Source organism: Pteropus medius, unplaced genomic scaffold (genome assembly GCF_902729225.1).
Source record: "Pteropus medius unplaced genomic scaffold, Ma_sr-lr_union100, whole genome shotgun sequence".
Lineage (NCBI taxonomy): Eukaryota > Metazoa > Chordata > Mammalia > Chiroptera > Pteropodidae > Pteropus > Pteropus medius.
Window position 1 is genome coordinate 2,757,929 of NW_024345872.1, and position 17,916 is coordinate 2,775,844.

At 41.0% G+C, this 17,916-nt stretch overlaps 1 protein-coding gene across 2 annotated transcripts in view; it reads right to left on the reverse strand.

Moving 5' to 3' along the window:
- LHFPL1 (LHFPL tetraspan subfamily member 1) overlaps window positions 1-17,073 on the reverse strand; it is a 50,901-nt gene extending 33,828 nt beyond the window's left edge. Inside the window, exons 1-2 of one of the 2 annotated variants that reach the window (XM_039874771.1) lie at window positions 16,857-17,073; window positions 5,667-6,062 (exon numbers count right to left, since the gene is read on the reverse strand). In XM_039874771.1, the coding sequence (XP_039730705.1) occupies window positions 5,667-6,048 (382 nt within the window). In that variant the 5' untranslated portion in view covers window positions 6,049-6,062; window positions 16,857-17,073. Of the gene's footprint in view, window positions 1-5,666; window positions 6,161-16,856 lie in introns of those variants that run through there. The other variant, XM_039874770.1, reaches the window with a different exon arrangement.
- Window positions 17,074-17,916: the final 843 nt, after the last annotated feature.

Below are 17,916 nucleotides of genomic sequence, written 5' to 3' on the forward strand. Positions count from 1 at the left end.
ATTTGATTCAGTAACTGTAGCCCAGGAATATGCATTTGAAAAGCACCCTAGTGATTCTGATGCATCTGGTCCTGGTACCAACACTTAAGAAAAACACCACTAAAAATATTAATAGCAAGAGCTCTGGTGTCAGAGAATACTAGTTCAAATCCAAGCCCTGCCACATATGATCTGTAGCCCTGGTTCCCACTTCTCTGTGTCATCATCAACTCCCGGTTTTACTGCTCCTCCAACTATGTATGCCCTTTGGAGAAGTTTATCCCAACTGCATATGTTCAGTTGGGTACTCTCTTATTCTTACCTGCCTCTAGAAAGGGAAAGAAAGCCCTTTAGAGTATATTACCATTCTCACTCTCTAACTGCACATGTGCAGGTAACCAGTGGGCTGCTGCTTTGCTTTCATTCCTCAACTGCTCCTTCCACAAGAATCCCCTATCACAAAATATACCAAATGTCCTCCTCAAATATGGTTGCTATAGTTTGAATTCACTGCTCTGACCAGGCAGAAGCCTGGAGTTGAACACTTTACTCAGCTGCAACTTGTGGCAACCTCAACACCAATACGAACCTTCAGGAGCACAATCTTGGACAGAACTTGGAAGCCTCCTTACAGCTACTTCCCAGCTGCCCTCAAACTTCCTCTGCAGTCAAGATTATTACTTTCCCATTGAAAGAGCTGTATAACCCCTCACAACTGCACATTCTCAATTAGGCAAATGCCTAATTTTTGTCTTAGGCAGAGAAAGCCTCCTCACTGGGTGTTACCAACCCCTTTCATACCCGCTTTCCATTCACAAGTGCAACTTTGCAGTTTGCAGCCATTGCTCTACCTCATATCCAAATATCTGTCCAAATACGGTTATTAGGTAGTTTGAATTTACTACCCTGACCAGAAGCCTAGTGTGAGTTAATTTGTTATTAACTTGCTCAATTTATTGCTCTTGTAGCATCTTCAACTCAAACACAGTAGAAAATTTATATCTTCCCCCAGCTATATATCAGCTTTCCCTTCCCAGAGAACTCTCCCACACAACTCTCCCATTCATTCGATTCCATATTTTCTGTCAGAGTTGTAAGACAGTTCACTTCTGCTAGAGATTTCTAAAGTACATCAGGAGAGGCTTCACAGAGAAACTACATTTGACCTGGCCTTTGAGAAAGAAATAAATATTTATGTACAGGTAGAGGCGGGAGAAAAGGAACTTCCATAAAAAAGCAACAATATAACAAAACTGAGCAGAGGTTCTCAAACTTTAGTGTGTACTGGAATCTGCTGAGGAATGATAAATAACAAATCCAATACCTTGGCTGTGAGGACAAAGAAATATGATCAGGGTATGGAGGAGACTTCAATTGTATTGGTAATACTCTATTTAAGCTGAGTGGTATATATATCAGAAATATTTCATACTATAGTATCAAAAATAAATCAGTGTGAGAGGCTGTGTAAAATGCAGAGTTCCAGGAATCAGTTCTGATTCAGTAGACTTAGAATGGCACTAAGGAATCTACATTAACAAGCACCTCAGGCAATTCTTATACGAGTAGTTCATAGACCACTCTGAAAAACATTGTTATAACATTTTTTCTCTAATAGGAAAAAGAAAAATCAATAGCACCAGTGAATAAAGCCCAGAGCTGAGAATCAGAAGTCCTGGACCATATTCTCTGCTTTGCTCTGATTTACTATATGAATCTTTGCTGGCAGGTTAACTTCTTTGAATACCAGTTTCCCAAACAGAAAGCCACTTTTCTAATCCTTGTTCAGCATGATAAGGATAACTTAAATGATGCCTGGTGAAACTTTGGAAGACTTTCCAGGAAATGAATGGTTTCCAGAGAAGATAATAGTTTTTAGAAAAACAATAACCTTTCTTTGATTCAAGTTCTCAGTGATCAGTTTCTAGTAGATTTTTCATCCAGCTTGAAGCATGTAGCATTAGGACCTTACATGGAGGAAAATGTTGGTGCCTATATGAGTGTATTGAATTGTATTCCCTTAACATACACATCAGAGTCACTAGGGAGATTTTTCAAAATACACAGCCTTCCATCTGTTGCTGTGTATATCAGAATGGAAAAGGAGACTGAAGAGTTGTGCAGTCCACATTTTTAAGTACTCCAGGTGATTCTGATACATTCCTTACTCTAGAAAGATTCTTGGCCTCCCACAAGAAACCCAATACAAGATCTTACACTTTTTCCTGCCAAGAAGTTCCTTATATTTATTTCTTACCTATTTCTTCTTTGTTTAGCTCTCACTGAAGTTGGAGGATAATTCACAAGCATCTTGCATATGTATACACAGGAGAATGTGAATAATGACCCCGTTCTCAGGGACTGGGGGCTAGCTGGTTGGAAACCTCAGTATCTCCATGGTTGAAATAATCTCCTGGCCAGGTGTTTCCTTCACTGCTTGGAACAGGTCATGAAGGTCCCAGTGGAAGGCTTTCTGGACCCTAGGTTTGTCCAGCAGGATCAGCTGCAGGTGGAGCAAATGGGTCCCAAGGGTCCCATCAGGTCACCTTTCTGAGTATGACTCAGACAAGCAGCTCTTTATTTCTTCCTGTCTCTCCCACTTCCCACAGCTCATCTCTGTGGGAAGCCGCCAAATTGGGGAACAAGAGTCAAGCAGGGGGAGGGAGGTAGTTATTAATGGATACACCATCTCTTCAGTGGTTTGGGGTCTGGCAGAGATAAACCAGACCTGAAACAATTGGCTCCTCCTCCTAATGTATTTTGGTTAATGCACTAGCTGCCGAGAAGCAGCCAGGCCTAGAGAACAAAATCGATTCCTGTCAGCTGAACAAGCTTAAACTAAACCCCCACAGCTATTTCTCTCGTGTCTTACATCCACTGAGCTCAAAAGGCTGTTCAGGTTTGGCTGCCTGCCACTAGCAGAGCCTGTCTCTGAGGGGTCAGATCTGAGCTCTCTGAAGAGCCTTGGGAAATGATCATGTGCCAAAGGGCTCCTAGAATATTTGATACATCCAGGCAGTCTTCACCATTTCTTTACATCTTATGAAACCTTAACAGGCATCAGTTTCTAAAACAGGGGTAGGAATTACTCTTTGTTGGCTGGTGTTACAAATGTGGAAACTGTGGAAATTTAGCAATCCGTCCCATGCGATTCCCTTGCCCAGGGATAAATCTTGTAGCACACATTAGATCTTGACTCCTTCCTTGACTACTGTCAAATGGCATTTTATTCTTGAACTGTATAGACCTTCATGTAAGTGTGAATACTGTGACCATGTTCCTATGAACAGGGTCAATGAGAAATACAGAATGGCAGAATCATATAAAATGAAATGGCACTGATAATTTGACTTCCTCTGTATGACACCTGCCACTCAGTCAAAGTTCTTCACTCAGTCCATGAGTGTCTAAATCTCCATTACCTACCCACATCTCTTCTTAACAATTTCCTTTAAGTCTATTCCTAGGAGTTGGGATCAATTAAATTATGTCATATGGAGAACCATAAAGGTTTTGTAAAAGTCTCAGCCAAGCCAAAGATAGGAAGTCACCTGACACTGGGAGCTGTTAATGCTTAGAGCCTAATGGAGCCTATTGATTGATACTGGTCTGATACTGCCCTTCTAATTCCTACTAGTTAACACCTCCTCACTCTCTGCCAGAAATTCTTAGAAAGGCAAGTGAGGCTAAGTTGTTACTCTCAAGTCAGAAGAGAAGAGAACTCAGAAAGCTAACACCTTTGAATGGAAGGCTGAAAATAAAAGGAAAGGATGTGAATGAACTTAGCTCTCATATGTTTATCTTATCCTAACATATACTAGCCTTTTCCTCAGCCATATTTTCATTCTTTCTATAGTTACTAAACATCTGCTCTGTGCCAGGCACTGAGCTGGGCCCTGGAGCTATAAATATGAGTTTCAAGGGCCATCCTTTACTCCTGCCAGGTAATCGAAAAGTGAGCCTGCTTAAAGTTCATTTGTGATATCGAAGGAGCCCCTAAAGGGAGATTAAGTCATTGACTTAGGTTAGTTTTAGTAACTGGTCTATACCATGGTTTGTAAGGGGAAGAAAAAAAACTAATATAATTTTCCAATATGGCCAGAAAACTATTAGTAACTAATGGGTGAAAAAAAATTAGAGGTAAGGGAGACTAGAATGTTAATTCAGATTTAAAAGTTTTACAATGTGTCTGAGGAAAGAGAAAACCTGGAAACATTACCTTAACTGTGATTCAATAAAAATAATCTGTTGCTTTTCATCAGCAGGCCAGGAAACCATGAGATACCTTTAGTGCAGGGTTTCTCAACTTTGGCACTATTGATATTTTGGACCAAATACATTTTCACTGTTGGGGGTGGGGAGCTGTCTTATTCTTGTGCATTATGGGATATTTAACAGCATCCCTTGCCTTTACCCACTGGATGTCAGTAGCACTATCCTCAAGTTGGGATAACCAAAAATGTCTCAAAAACATTACCAAATGTCCCCAGGAGAAGGAGTGAAAACTCAGCCCTCATTGAGAACTACAGTTTTTGCTCATCACTACCATCTCATCCAAGGACACCTTAACATAGTCATTGGAGAGAAGAAAGAAAATTAGGATCTGGGCTATGTCACCAGTGAACAAATTCAAGGAAACAAGAAAAGTGAACACAGGAGACATCACAGTCATTTGCCCATAGTCACAGGACAACTTAGTTAAAGAGCCAGAAGTAAGATCCAAGTTTCTGGACTCTGATCACCCACATTGCACTGCTAATGAAGATGATAATGATAATGAATTGAATAATGATTCCAAAACGTCATGAACAATAACACACTTCAACAATAACTTCTATCAGCACTTTTTCCCGGTGCCCCATCCAGGTTAATGCACTAGCTGACATATTCACACATATATTTACTTATTTATCTACACTTACTTTTTTTCCCTTACACTGCTCAAAAGAAACTCTTCTCATTGCCTTCCTGCAGTTTGACATTTTTGCATTTGTTCTTTTCTAGCCCATTCATACACTGCCAGCATTCCAGATCATCTTCACTAATTTAGAGGAAGCCTGAATGAGGGAAAAGATAAGTAGGATGGAATAGGGCCATAAGAAATCTAGATGGACTGTTAATGGCTACCAGACAGGGCTAGCGTTAGATGTAGGCCAAATAAGCCACTACCTACAGTCTGTCTAGTACCTAGCATTTCACTGTTAGAGATGTATTTCTTTGGTGAGGACTATGCATTAAACTCTTGTTAGTGATTAGCACCTGTGTGTATGTGTTTATTAGATCACTGTCCTCTGAGATAACTACCAGAGATTAGGGCTTTTAAAGATCAAGTTTATTGGAGCAGTACTATTAGAGTATGTGTTGCTGCTTCTGGAAAGCCGATCTAGATTACATTCTTAAATGGGCACCCTGCAGGCAGATAGAAAGTGATGAAAATGGAGGCTAAAAAAGCAGATATCAACTCTGCCTACTAACCGATTTTTCTGTGAATAAAATCCTGATATAGATTGTACTTTGGGAAGTCCTAGACTAAGTGTTTCAAAGGAGTCGCCTTTCATATGTAGCCTTAGAGTTGGACATAGGGGAGGGGGTGAGAGTAGATTTCCCATAAGGCAACACTTTCCATTCTCTCCCCACTCTCACTCCCCAAATCTCAGCCAACCCAATCTCAGCCAACATAGTCTTACCTCCCACGAATTGCGCTGCTCCCATGCAACGTCCCATCATTCTGGAGATGAGCTCTTCCATGCAGCAACTGAGGACAGCAGCCAGTGCCACCAGGAGTAGCAGAACACAGCCAGCACCTGTCACCACTGTGCACATCTGCCAGGCAAGGCTTGGGATGGCACTGAAGCTTGCATAGCGCCCACATTCTTCCACCATGATCAGACTGCGCTCCTTGCCCCGCACAGGGTAGTTGCACCTCCGGAATGTGCTGAATGACACTGGCTTCCCCAGCTGGGATCCAAAGAGCCAGTAAGGCAGAAAGTAACTGGTAGAACTGGCCACAGCAGTAACAAGAGACAGGAAGGCCCAGAGGATCCCCACCAGGGTTAGGCTGCTCCTCATGGTCCCAGGTTTCTCTGCAGGGATGGGGAAATGAGTTGGGTCATAGCACCAAATGCAGAAAGTTATCATGTAGGCTCCATTGGCCTATTTTTCATCTGGCTGGCCAGTACTGCCACTTGGCCTTTGCTTCTGGATAAGAATATTCTCTCGAGGACCATTTAGGTCCTTATGGGATTCTGCTTTCCAGCACTTTTCCCATATTTTCTTTCTTGTGCATGATTCAGAGTTCTATGGTCCCTAGGCTGCAATGAAAAAAAAAAAAAACCATAGAAGAACTGAATGAGTTACTGCTCTGCTAAATCAAATGCAGCCTGATCAGACAGTTTTTAACTCTTAACATCCAGCATGGAACAAGTAGCCAGAGGAAGCCTTAATGAAATTCAGGCTGCCCAGAGAGCCCCAGTTTCCAGTGGAGTGGTCTTGCTGGCCGGAAGGCCTGGAAAAAAACAATAACTCAAGAAGGTCAGGAACCAAGTTATTTGCAGTGAGTGAAGGAAGAAGGAAGACAACTCACAGGGCCTGCCCCTACTTCAAAGGAGAAGGAAGAACTCACCATGGAGTTGCAGTATGCATACATGCGACCTAAGTAGAATTTCCAATAGTGCATTCATGTTGGCTTTTCATGGGAATACATCAACCATGTTGAAATGGGTAGAATAAAATAAGGGGTGCTTAGTCTCATACCCTATGCTTACTGAACATCTTTCAGTCATTTTCTCCCAAAATCAAAATGGGAGGGAATTTCTAACTAGTCAGGGTTGTTTAACTCTATACAAGCTACTAAGAAAAGCTGCATCTTCCTTTGCTGAATATAATCAAGAAAGTGTCTCATCTTTCTGAAATGAATCAGGTAACCCTTGCCTGAGAGCAGGAACATATATGTAGCTGTAAGGACATTTTCAAGGTGCCTTTGGAACACATAATCTCAGGTTCAAGGTGCTGAGAGCCTTTTAAGATCTAATCTCCTTGGTCCAGCTCACAAATGGCTTTAACAGACTCCTCTGACAAAAACCAACCACTTCCCTCCCAACTCCATTCATCTGCCTTTGCTTTCTGGCCTATTTCTCAATTATGGCAGCCAGAGACCACACTGCAGCTTGATGACAGTTCTGTGAATGTCTCCAACAGGCAGATGGTAGAGTATGTTTCAGAGACTTCTCCATAATTCATCAACATTGGTTAAAATTACAGGTGGTGGGAGAGAGGTTCAGGGGTGGGAGACTCATGGCAAGAAAAGTTCAGGAACTGGATCTATGGGGCTAACACAGTACCACTGTGTGACAATATCAGGAGTGAGTAGCAGTTGTACTCAAGGTCTCGGGGAATTTGCCCAGCCATGAGCTCTTTCACAACCATCATCAAACAGTGCTTGGCACAGATAAGGCACTCCAAGTCATGTTTATTTAATGAAACTCATTTCACAAAGCATCCAATTTCTAGGCTGGCAGGGAACTTAATGAATCACCTAATTTAACCTTCTTGTTTTACATATATGGGAGTATAGCCTGGTAAAGGGGGAAATGATTTCTCCCAAATCATAGAGTAAATTAGCAAGCAACAACATCAGAATAAGAAACCCAATCTTCATATTCCTAGGCCAGTACTCTTCTACAACAAAGTGCTAACCACTCCTCCCTCCACCATCACTTACAGAGAGTAAGTGATTTACTCAAGGGTAAAGGGCTAGTTATTTGAGTCTTAATATAATGCTCTTTTTCCACTCCACTGCAATTCCCCTCCTGATACATATGTATTGTGTGCTATGTGTTTTGTGCAGGAAGAGACCAGAGATCATAAATTGCAGGTGCTTACCTTGGAATGTTAAAACTTGGGAAGAAAGTGCCTTGAGATGAGCCCTTGGGAAAGAGGCTCTGTGCCTAAGAGTGGAGGAAATGAGAGAAAGATGTGATGAGGGATTGAAAGCCACAGGAGGAGAAGTGGAGCTCTTTTGAGTAATTGCTGTTAGAAAACAAGTATGCTTGGCCACAATGAGGTAATGTCTCTTCTTGTTGTATTACAGTTGGTAAGATTATGAAAAGAGCAAACAGCCCTCTGTTATGGACTCACTTCCCGGTGAAGAAGCCCAGGCCAGAGGATGAGAGCAAACAAGCTGATAAACAGCTGTGGCTGCACCATCATAGTCCCTTCCAAGTCCACTATTTCATGTGCTCTGCCCAACAATTTTCTTAGGTTTGTAAGAAAGGTATTATCTCAAATTTACACATGAGCAAATTGAAGGTCAGAAAGCTAAGTGACTTGCCCAATGTGACACAGTGATACAATGGCAGAGCCATCATATCCCACTTCTTCACATGCAACCTTCTTTCATATTCTCCTTTATGGCTCCAATAGTATTACAATTAAAAGCCTCTATGGTCTCCTATTCAGGATTTCAAAAAAATGTTTAAGACTGGGGAAAGGATTAGAAGAGAAGACAGGAATGGTAGGAGGAAGCTCACTTTCTCCAAGCAGCATGTAAATCAGCAGAACAGGAGCATTAGTTGTTTCCAGCTCAACAATTGCAGTCAGAACTAACCCTGTATGTCTCCCACGAATATCATCACCTTGAGATAAAAAGGGCCAGTATGACAACCAGAAGAATGGCAAAGAACTCAAGACAGAGAAAGGGACTATATCAGTGAGTGGTACTTAGACTGTACTAATAATAAGAAGAAGGGTTCTGACATAAGGTCATCGTCATCTGTGACAAATCAAGCTGCTTAAAAAACTGCAATATTCTATTGATGCTTTATTTATTGGATAAAGAAGATGTGATGCACACACACACATACATAATAGAATATTACTCAGCAATAAAAAAGAATGAATTCTTACCATTTGCAACATAGATGGACCCAGAGGGTATTATGCTAAATAAGTCAGGCAGAGAAAGACAAATATCATATGATTTCACTTATACGTGGACTTAAAAAAAAAGAAATGAACAAACAAAACAAAACAGAAACAGATTCATAGATAAAGAAAAGAAAGTGATAGTTGCCAGAGAGGAAGGGATAGGGGATGAGTGAAAAAGGTGAAGGGGAATAAGTGATACAAACTTCTAGTTATAAAATAAATCACAGGGATGGAAGGTACAGCATAAGTAATATAGTCAATAATATCATAATAACTTTACAGTGACAGATGGTTACTAGACATACTAGTATGACCAATCATGACAGTTTGCCTGGGACTGAGAGATTTCCTGGCATGTGGGACTTAGTGATAAAAAAAGGAATGCCCCAAACTTGGATGAGTTAGTCACCCTATTTAGGACTAGAAATGTGGTGAGCCAGCATATTTCATGAACAGCAGGTTGAAAATCACTGCCACAGATAATTCTCTAATGTTCTTTCTTCAGGACTCAAACAGTATTAAGTTAAAAGTGACCATGGAAGCACCGGACAAAAAGGCATAGAAGGTAGATGCTGCTGCACCAAAATTATAATGAAACTACAGAGCAACCATCATTGGGAGTCTCTTGAGGTCTAGCTGAACAGAAATCATACAACTGGGGACATACATAAGAGGTCACCTCGAGGCTGAGATGCGAAATGGCCTAGTCCCACATCTGCATGTGGCAGTCAAGAATGGGGAGGGTTATCTTGGCTGCAGAGTTCCCTGCTCTCTCTGAGGAGCGACTGGTCCTGGCCCCACACTGGGCTCCCCAGCCCAGGATTCCAGTGACGGGAAGACAAATCCTCATAACTTCTAGCTGTAAAAACCAGTGGAGATTGTGACTGAGTCAGGTGAAGGCCTGCAGGAGTCGCAGGTGTTCCTCTTAAAGGGCCCACACCCAGACTTACTCATTGATGGACTCACTCACTCTGAGCACCAGTACTAGGGCAACTGCTCAAGGAGTGCCAGGGACATACGGAAAGACAGTGGTCAGGCTTCAGGGTGAGGGCTGGAAGGGTGGCTTTCTCCTGGACAGAAGTGCTGGCAGTATCCATTGTTCCTTGGTTGAGCCCTCCCAGGGTGTGGAAGCAGGTGGTATCCATATGTGAGTCTCCATCAACCTGGTTAACACAGGACACTCCACCAAGGTAATTCCCTGAGACTCTGCCTCTCTCAACTTGCTGGCCCACCCAAGCTGTCTCCAATGGTTTATCCCATACAAATGGCCTGTCTTGGCTCATGCCACAGGCTTTCCTAAAATCTCTCAAAGGCTCGCAAAACCCAAAGAAACAGCATCTGACCTCCACATACTCCACACCTCTTGCTGAGCAGCCCCAAGCCTGGCACTAGCGGCAGCCAGCCTCAGTCCCGGCTTGGCCTTTTGGGGCACCTATTAGCCCAACACAGATAACATCCAACTACAGATTGCTTAGTGACCCTTACCAGGTGGCTCTGTAAGTGCACAGACTACTGCTGAACTTGGCATGATGCTGGTCCCCTCCCAGGAGGCCTTTGGGCCAACATGTCCAGTAGCCTGCTTGAATTGCAGCCAAAGCCAAAGCACCACCCAGGGCTGCTTCTGAGGAGGAAACCCCCAAAAGCAGAGTAGGCAGGCACTAAAACCCTGCTAAAGTGAGTCCTGCTCCATAGGATCAGCCTCTCACTAGCCAGTCCTTGCAACCAATCAGCTCAAAGTTCATCTGACCTCCAATGAAGTGAAGTGAAAATAGCAGCCAAGGCTCAACTACAGCAGGAGGGCACACACCACCCACACAAAGGACACACCTTGAGCACCTGGCTCAGGTGACCAGGGAAGACTGTGCCACTGGGGCCCTCAGGACACCTACTACATAAAGACACTCTACTAAGACCAGGAGACTTAGGAGCCCTACCTAATATATAGAAACAAATGCAGGAAGGCAGCCAAAATGGGAAGACAGAGAAACACATCCCACATAGAAGAACAGAACAAAGCTCCAGAAAAAGAGCTAAATAAAATGGAGACAAGCAATCTACCAGATGCAGAGTTCAAAACACTGGTTAAAGGATGTTCAATGAACTTAGGGAAATAGTAAATAAATTCAGGTACAACTTTAATAAAGCAATAGGAAACATAAAAATGGGGATGGAAAACATAAAAGGGAACCTGTCAGAAATGAAGAACACAATATCTGAGATGAAGAGTACATTAGAGGAAATCAACAGATTGGATGAAGCAGAGGATCAAATCAGCAAAAAAGAAGATGGGGTAGCAGACGACACCCAATCAAGACAGCAACAAGGAAAAATAAAAAAAAGAAAATGAGAATAGTTTAAGGGACCTCGAGGACAACATCAAGTGCACCAACATTCACATCATAAGGGTACCAGAAGGAGAAGAGAGAGCAAATAATTGAAAACCTATTTCAAGAAATAATAACTGAAACCTTCCCAATCTGAAGAAATAAACATCCAAGCCCAGGAAATGCAGAGAGTCCAAACAAGATGAACCCAAAGAGGCCCACACCAAGACACATCATCATTAAAATGCCAAAGGTTAAAAACAAAGAGAGAATCTGAAAGGTAGCAAGAGAAATCAGTTAATTACCAATAAGGGAGCCCCCATAAAACTATCAGTCGATTTCTCAACAGAAACTTTGCAGGCCAGATGGTATTGGCACAAAATATTCCAAGTGATGAAAAGCCAGGACCTACAATCAAGATTACTCCATCTAGCAAAGCTATCATTTAGAATTGAAGGACAGATAGGAGCTTCTCACACAAGAAAAAGCCAAAGGACTTCATCACCACCAAGCCAGTATTACAGGAAATGTTGGAGGGACTTCTTTAAGAAGAAGAAAAAATATATATCAAAAATATGAATAATAAAATGGCAATAACTACATATCTATCAACAAGTGCTTCAAATGAAAAAGAATTAAATGCTCCAATCAAAAGACAGAGTGGCTGAATGGAGAAGAAAACAAGACCCTTACATATGCTGCCTACAAGAGACTCACTTCAGATTAAAAGACACACACAGACTAAAAGTAAAGGAATAGAAAAAGGTATTTCATGATTGACCTAGAGGGTATTTTGTTAAGTGGAGTAAGTCAGATAGAGAAAGACAAATGCCATATGATTTCACATACATGTGGAATTTAAAGGACATAATAAACAAATAAAACAGAATCAGACTCACAGATAGAGAACATTTTGATGGTTACGAGATGGGTGGACTGTTGCAGGGTAGGTGAAAAAGGGAGAAGGGATTAAGAAGTACAAAATAGTAGTTACAAAATAGTCTTGGATATATAAGGTATAGCATAAGGAATATAGTCAATAATATTGTAACAAATATGCAAGGGGGCAGAGGGATACTATATTTATTGGGGTGATCACTTCGTGAGTTATTTAGATGTCTAATCACTATGCTGTACATCTGAAACTAATATAATATTTTATGCCAACTATATTTGAAAAATAAAACAATATATATATAATTTTTAAAAAGTGACCATGGAATTAATGGATAGAAAGCCTGTATATTTTAAATGTAAAGCTTTCTGTATCATAGAACTGACCTCATGTAGTTAAGGATGAAGTCTCAGGGATCCAATGACTCAGTATTTTCTGAGTACAAAATAAGCCCCAGGCCAGCTTCTGCTGTGGCTGGATAGTGAGGCCATGGTCCATATGGAATCTGTGCATGCACACTACTACATGTTCACATGTGCCAGATAGGGAAGTATATTCAAGTAAATGCTTTTAGTTCCTGCATCTCCTGCAATGTGTAGCCTCTCTTCATAACATCCTCCAAAGTAATCCAAGTTCACTGCCAGGGACTAGCCAAATCTCTTTGTGTTCACATAAATAAAAATGACACACAATGCTATACTTTAGTCTATCTTTATTCTTCTTGAATATTTCATGTATGTAATAGCTTTGTGTCCCTCTCCTGGAATGTCTAGCCATATAGCCACACTGGATTTTAGAAACCAAGAACTCACTCTGGTACTCCTGCTGAGTGGTCCAGTAACTAGATATTGATAGAATTGTTTTTGATCTCTCTAGTGTTATATGGTTCCTCAACCCTTAGTTTCTCCATATCCTAAAAGGGTCACACGCCTTTTTCTGAGAATGGTTATATGAGATGCAGTGAGTGCAGCCAGAAAGTTGTAACAATCGGAGTGGAAGCTTGAAGTCTGTTCTAAATTTACTGTCCTTACTAAAGACTAATGTTGACTAATCTTTAGAGATATGATAGGCATTCTAACACAGATCACTTCAACTTATATGAAACAGGAAGCCTTCCTAAGCTGTACATGTCGAGTGGTTATCTTTACTGCTTTTAAAAAAAACTCTAAAAAAAGGGACTCTACAATTTTTCTCAGTAGTTTAACAACTCCAATTGTCAATAAATCATTTGATATGTCTTGTTTAAACCTTTTTGTCTGTAATTCATGACCAATTCCTTAGGTCAGGTCCTCAGAGGGAATGAAGAACAGGTTGGCCGCTATCTTCCAGTTGAGAGCCCTTCATCAACTCAGATTGCTGTTAGCTTCTTGTTAGCCTTATTTCCCAAAACGAGTACTCTATCTCTCCCTGTGGTGACTCATTGCCCAGTCTTTAATCATTTGTTCTCACCTTTTTACTCTCATGTGTACCTACTCATATGTGGGTACTTTAGTATCAGCAAAACTGGAAACATTGCTGTTATATTTTTCCTGGTGGAGAAAAACAAAATCCTTCCTCTATCTTCCCTCCTCCCCATTCCCCACAAAAAGAGAATCAAATCCTTATGCTCCCACTGAGCTTGTTATACAACATATGACTTAAGAAAGCACTACCTTACCAAGGGTAATAAGGTCTAGGCAACGCAGCCATTGAGTTAATGACCGGAAAATGAAGTGGTCAGCAAAGAGAATCTCTGAATTGCAGGTGCTGAGGAAAATGTAAGACTTCTGGGTTTGGACTGATCTGCAAGAAGCTGCTTTGTTGGCACTGATTTGGGCAAAGGAATATGAACAGGTCTTTCTCCTCATGCCCCCGGATAGAGTGCATTGCCTATCTTCCGACTCTGTTACAAATACATCATACTCAGTATTGAGACTTCGCTAGGAAATGAGCAAAATAAACAGGTATATGTTTCCAGTGCATAAATAGAGTCCTATTCCAGAGAAATGTCTTTGCCAATGTGACTACTTGTATCAAGTTGGGAATATAAGCAGTCGGACCATTCTAGATCATTCTGTCTCAGACATAACCTCAAGAAGTATCTATTACCACTTCTCAAACATTTCTATCAATATTTTTGGCCACTTGAGTCCCTCAGAAGTTTCTCCTACTCTGTATATCCCCATGAAGAAAATTGCTCCAGGTTTTCCTATGCTTGAAATTATCTCATGATACAGCTACTCTGAGGGCTTTATTTCTCATTTGTGTCTTGATGACTTGAAGATCTCACTTTTCCAAGCTTTATTGAGGCATAATCAATATATGAAAAAGTTGTATATATTTAATATATACATCTTGATGAGTTTAGAAATATGCCTACATCTGTAATGCCATCACCAAAATTAAGGTACTATACATATTTATAATTTTCTAAAAATTTTTGTGTTGTTTTGTAGGTGTGTGTGTGGTGTGGTAAGTTAAGAACACCTGAAGAGTAAGATCTATCCCTCTTAATGTAAAGTAAAGTACACAACACCATATTGTTAACTACAGGCAAAAAGTTGTACAGAAAATCTCTAAAATTTATTCATCGGCCTAACTGAAATTTTACACCCATTGAGCAACATTTTCTAATTTTCTCCTCCACCCAGCCACTAGCAACCACCATTCTACTCTCTGCTTAAGAAGACCTCACTTTTAACCTAAGCTTTGTCTCTCTCTTTTTTTTAATTAAATTTATGGATGACATTTCCTCAGCTTTCACACTTGCTGATCCTCTTTCTAAGCTTTCCACCTCCTTCCCTCTTCTTTTATCCTGTGATTGAAAGATTAGCAAAACTAACTGTGTTGGGTTTGTTTATTTATTTGCATCCTTTCATCCTGAGGTGGAGATGATCACAAGCAGATAAGGTATTAGAAGACAGAATGCCAGAGAGTAAGTGGAGAAAGAGGACCACCAAATCATTGACAACATAGAAAGCCAATTCTAAATAATAAAGTTGGCCGTGCCATACAGAGACAGAAAGAGCCCATAAAAAGAACCTCTGTCTCAGGTCCTGATCTCTTTCCTTTCTCCAAAGTCCGAAGTTAGAAAGGTAAGGATTAGAATGATTCTCTAAATTTTATATGAGCTTCTCCCTTCCCTGAAAAAAGAATGCTCCCCATTAACCTCCTCATTTGTCTTCTGCTCTGGAAAGTGGGGTGCCAATTAGAGATCTTCATTCCTATTCTCATTCTGCGTGGACAGGTATCACCACTTTCAGTGCTCGGTTGGTTGGCTAGGGGTCCTATCTCACACCTCTAACAGAAACTACTCCTACCAATCTGTTCTGGCAAGACACTGTTAAGTCCTACCAACAATGAGCTAACTGGTAAACCATCTCTCCACACCCTTAAGTTCATAGCCCCAGTCCTGCTATTTTTGCCCCAGTAGTTCCTCTACTCATGGCCTCATCAGGGAATAAAATGCCATCACAGCCAACCATCTGCATTTAGTAAATCTAAACAGTGTAGGTAGAAGGTAATTCAAATGCTTCTCCAACAACTTTAGCAGACATGAGAGGCAGCAAGGCATGCTAAGAGTGTTTCTTAAAATGAGGGCCCTAAACCCTCTGCTTCAGAATCACCTTCAATGCTTGTTCAAAATGAAGACTATTACACTCCTAAAATTCACTGAATTATAATTTGTGTATGGGCTTTGCATTTTTAAAGATCTTCAATTGGTTGTGATGGAAATTAATGATTGCGAAATACTATTTTAGTAGAAAAGAGTCCAGATTTTGGGATCAGATCTTGGATAGGGTCCTGAGTTCTGTCCCTTATAGGTTCTATAAACTTGAAAGGATCACTTAAAACTTCTTAGTTTCAGTTTCATCTATAAAATGGAGATAGTAAAATGTAAAGTTCAAGTGAAATAACCTCTGTGGTCTACCTAACATGAGGATAAGTGTCAATTCTCTGGAGCTACCAGAGAAGGCTCCATTCTCCCATAAGTAATAGAGAAGACTTGAAGTCACCAAAGAAGTAGAACATCACTCTTCTCTCCACCCTTTCCCCCAACCAACCAGTGATGTCTCCTCACCTCTAGGGTTCTTTCTGCTTTCAGTTTCCACCACAAAATGTAACCACTTGTCCCAGTGTTCTTTTTAAGAATGGATTTATAGTTAAACTATTTCAGGTTTTTTTTTTTTTTTGGAAATCAACATTCTTGGCACATAGTAGGAACTCACAGATATTTACTGAAGAATACAATCTTTTATTTCCAGCCTGAATGCCTTCAACATCTGCATTTCAATTTAATGCCATCACCCCATTTCAGTCCCATAACTTCAATTTAGGCAAGTCTAAGAGATCAGCCTAGCACATCAGAAAACCATATCCACTATTCTATAGACAGGTCAGAACAGAACCCTCCACTCCTACAGACATTCATTTCCTCTAATCGAGCTACCACTTCTTCTGGGGAAACCAACTAGCATTTAACCCTTACGTCCTCAGACCATGTCAATATGAAATAAAAGCCCAGCCTGATTCCTCTTAGTCTCTGTGCAAACAACAGACTATGAGGAAGGAAAGACGAACCAGGCTGCCTTTGGGAAAAAAAAAAACACAAAAAAAAGCAGCTTCTCTGAGCTGTAAGGTCAAAGGACAGGAAGCCTGAGAAAGGAGGCAAGAAGAGGGGCTGAGCAAAGGAAAAGCAAAGCAGTTTCTTATCCAGCTGTTTCAATTGCATTTGGCCCAAGTTGCAAATTTACCTTCTGACCACGAAGGCTGATTGACTTGTTCCCTCTCTTCAGATCTGAGAAACAACTTCTCACAGCTTGTCAGAAGGAGATGGGAATCCCAGCTGCTCTTTGCAGTGATGACTGAAAACCTTGCTTTACCTTTGGGAGAGAGGGGCGGAGTCCAACCTAATAGGAATTAACTCTAAGCATGCTGGAGGCTTTAAATCCAGCCTCATACATGCAGGCACTTGAAGTAGTTTAGTGGGCACTGAGTCCCCCACCACCTTCATCCTCACAGCTGCCAAGTCAGCTGTGTATGAGTGAATGTATGTGTGTGTGTGTGCAGGCACACCCACATTTGAGCTGCATATCTATCTCACTCACTCATCTGCTGCCCAAATGCTTGTTGAGGAATAGAAGTTATCCCTAACTTTCCTCCAAACCCCTAAATAACTTCTCCATATGTATTAAGTAGCCGACATATGCAGCTGGAAACAACTTAGAAAACACATGCCTGAATGAAGTAAAACAGAATAACCTCTTTCTCAAACTAATTTCCACTGTCTGATGGGGAAGGTGCGCCAACAGAGTAATTTATGGCTCCGAGATGTAACGAGTTTACATTTAAGACACTTAAAATCACACGCTGAGAAGACTAAATAACACCTTTTAAAAAATAACAGTACTGCCAAAAGGCAGTGTCTAACTTATCCCGAAGCATCAATAATTGCTTTACTGCTTGAGAAAAGAGTTGAGAAGTCTAGAGATTAATGGGGCTTTGCTTGATGTTCTGCTACAACCGGATGTCCCGGGTGTCATTTCGATCCCACCTATGAGTGTCCCTGGCACTCCATATTTATTTGAGGAAACATCGCTTTCTACCTTGTATTAGTTTTTTTTTCCATATGTGTCTCATTTCCCAGATGCCTTGTGAACAGGGAACTTTGCTGAACAAAATGATTTGAAAAGAAGAATGGTAACTAGCTTATCTTAACAGAACATACAAAGTTGACCCAAAGTAACTTCGCTTCTGTAGTGGCCCGCTTGCTTTGCCAGAATGCTATAAAGTTTATCAGGCTTGTTTTCTAGC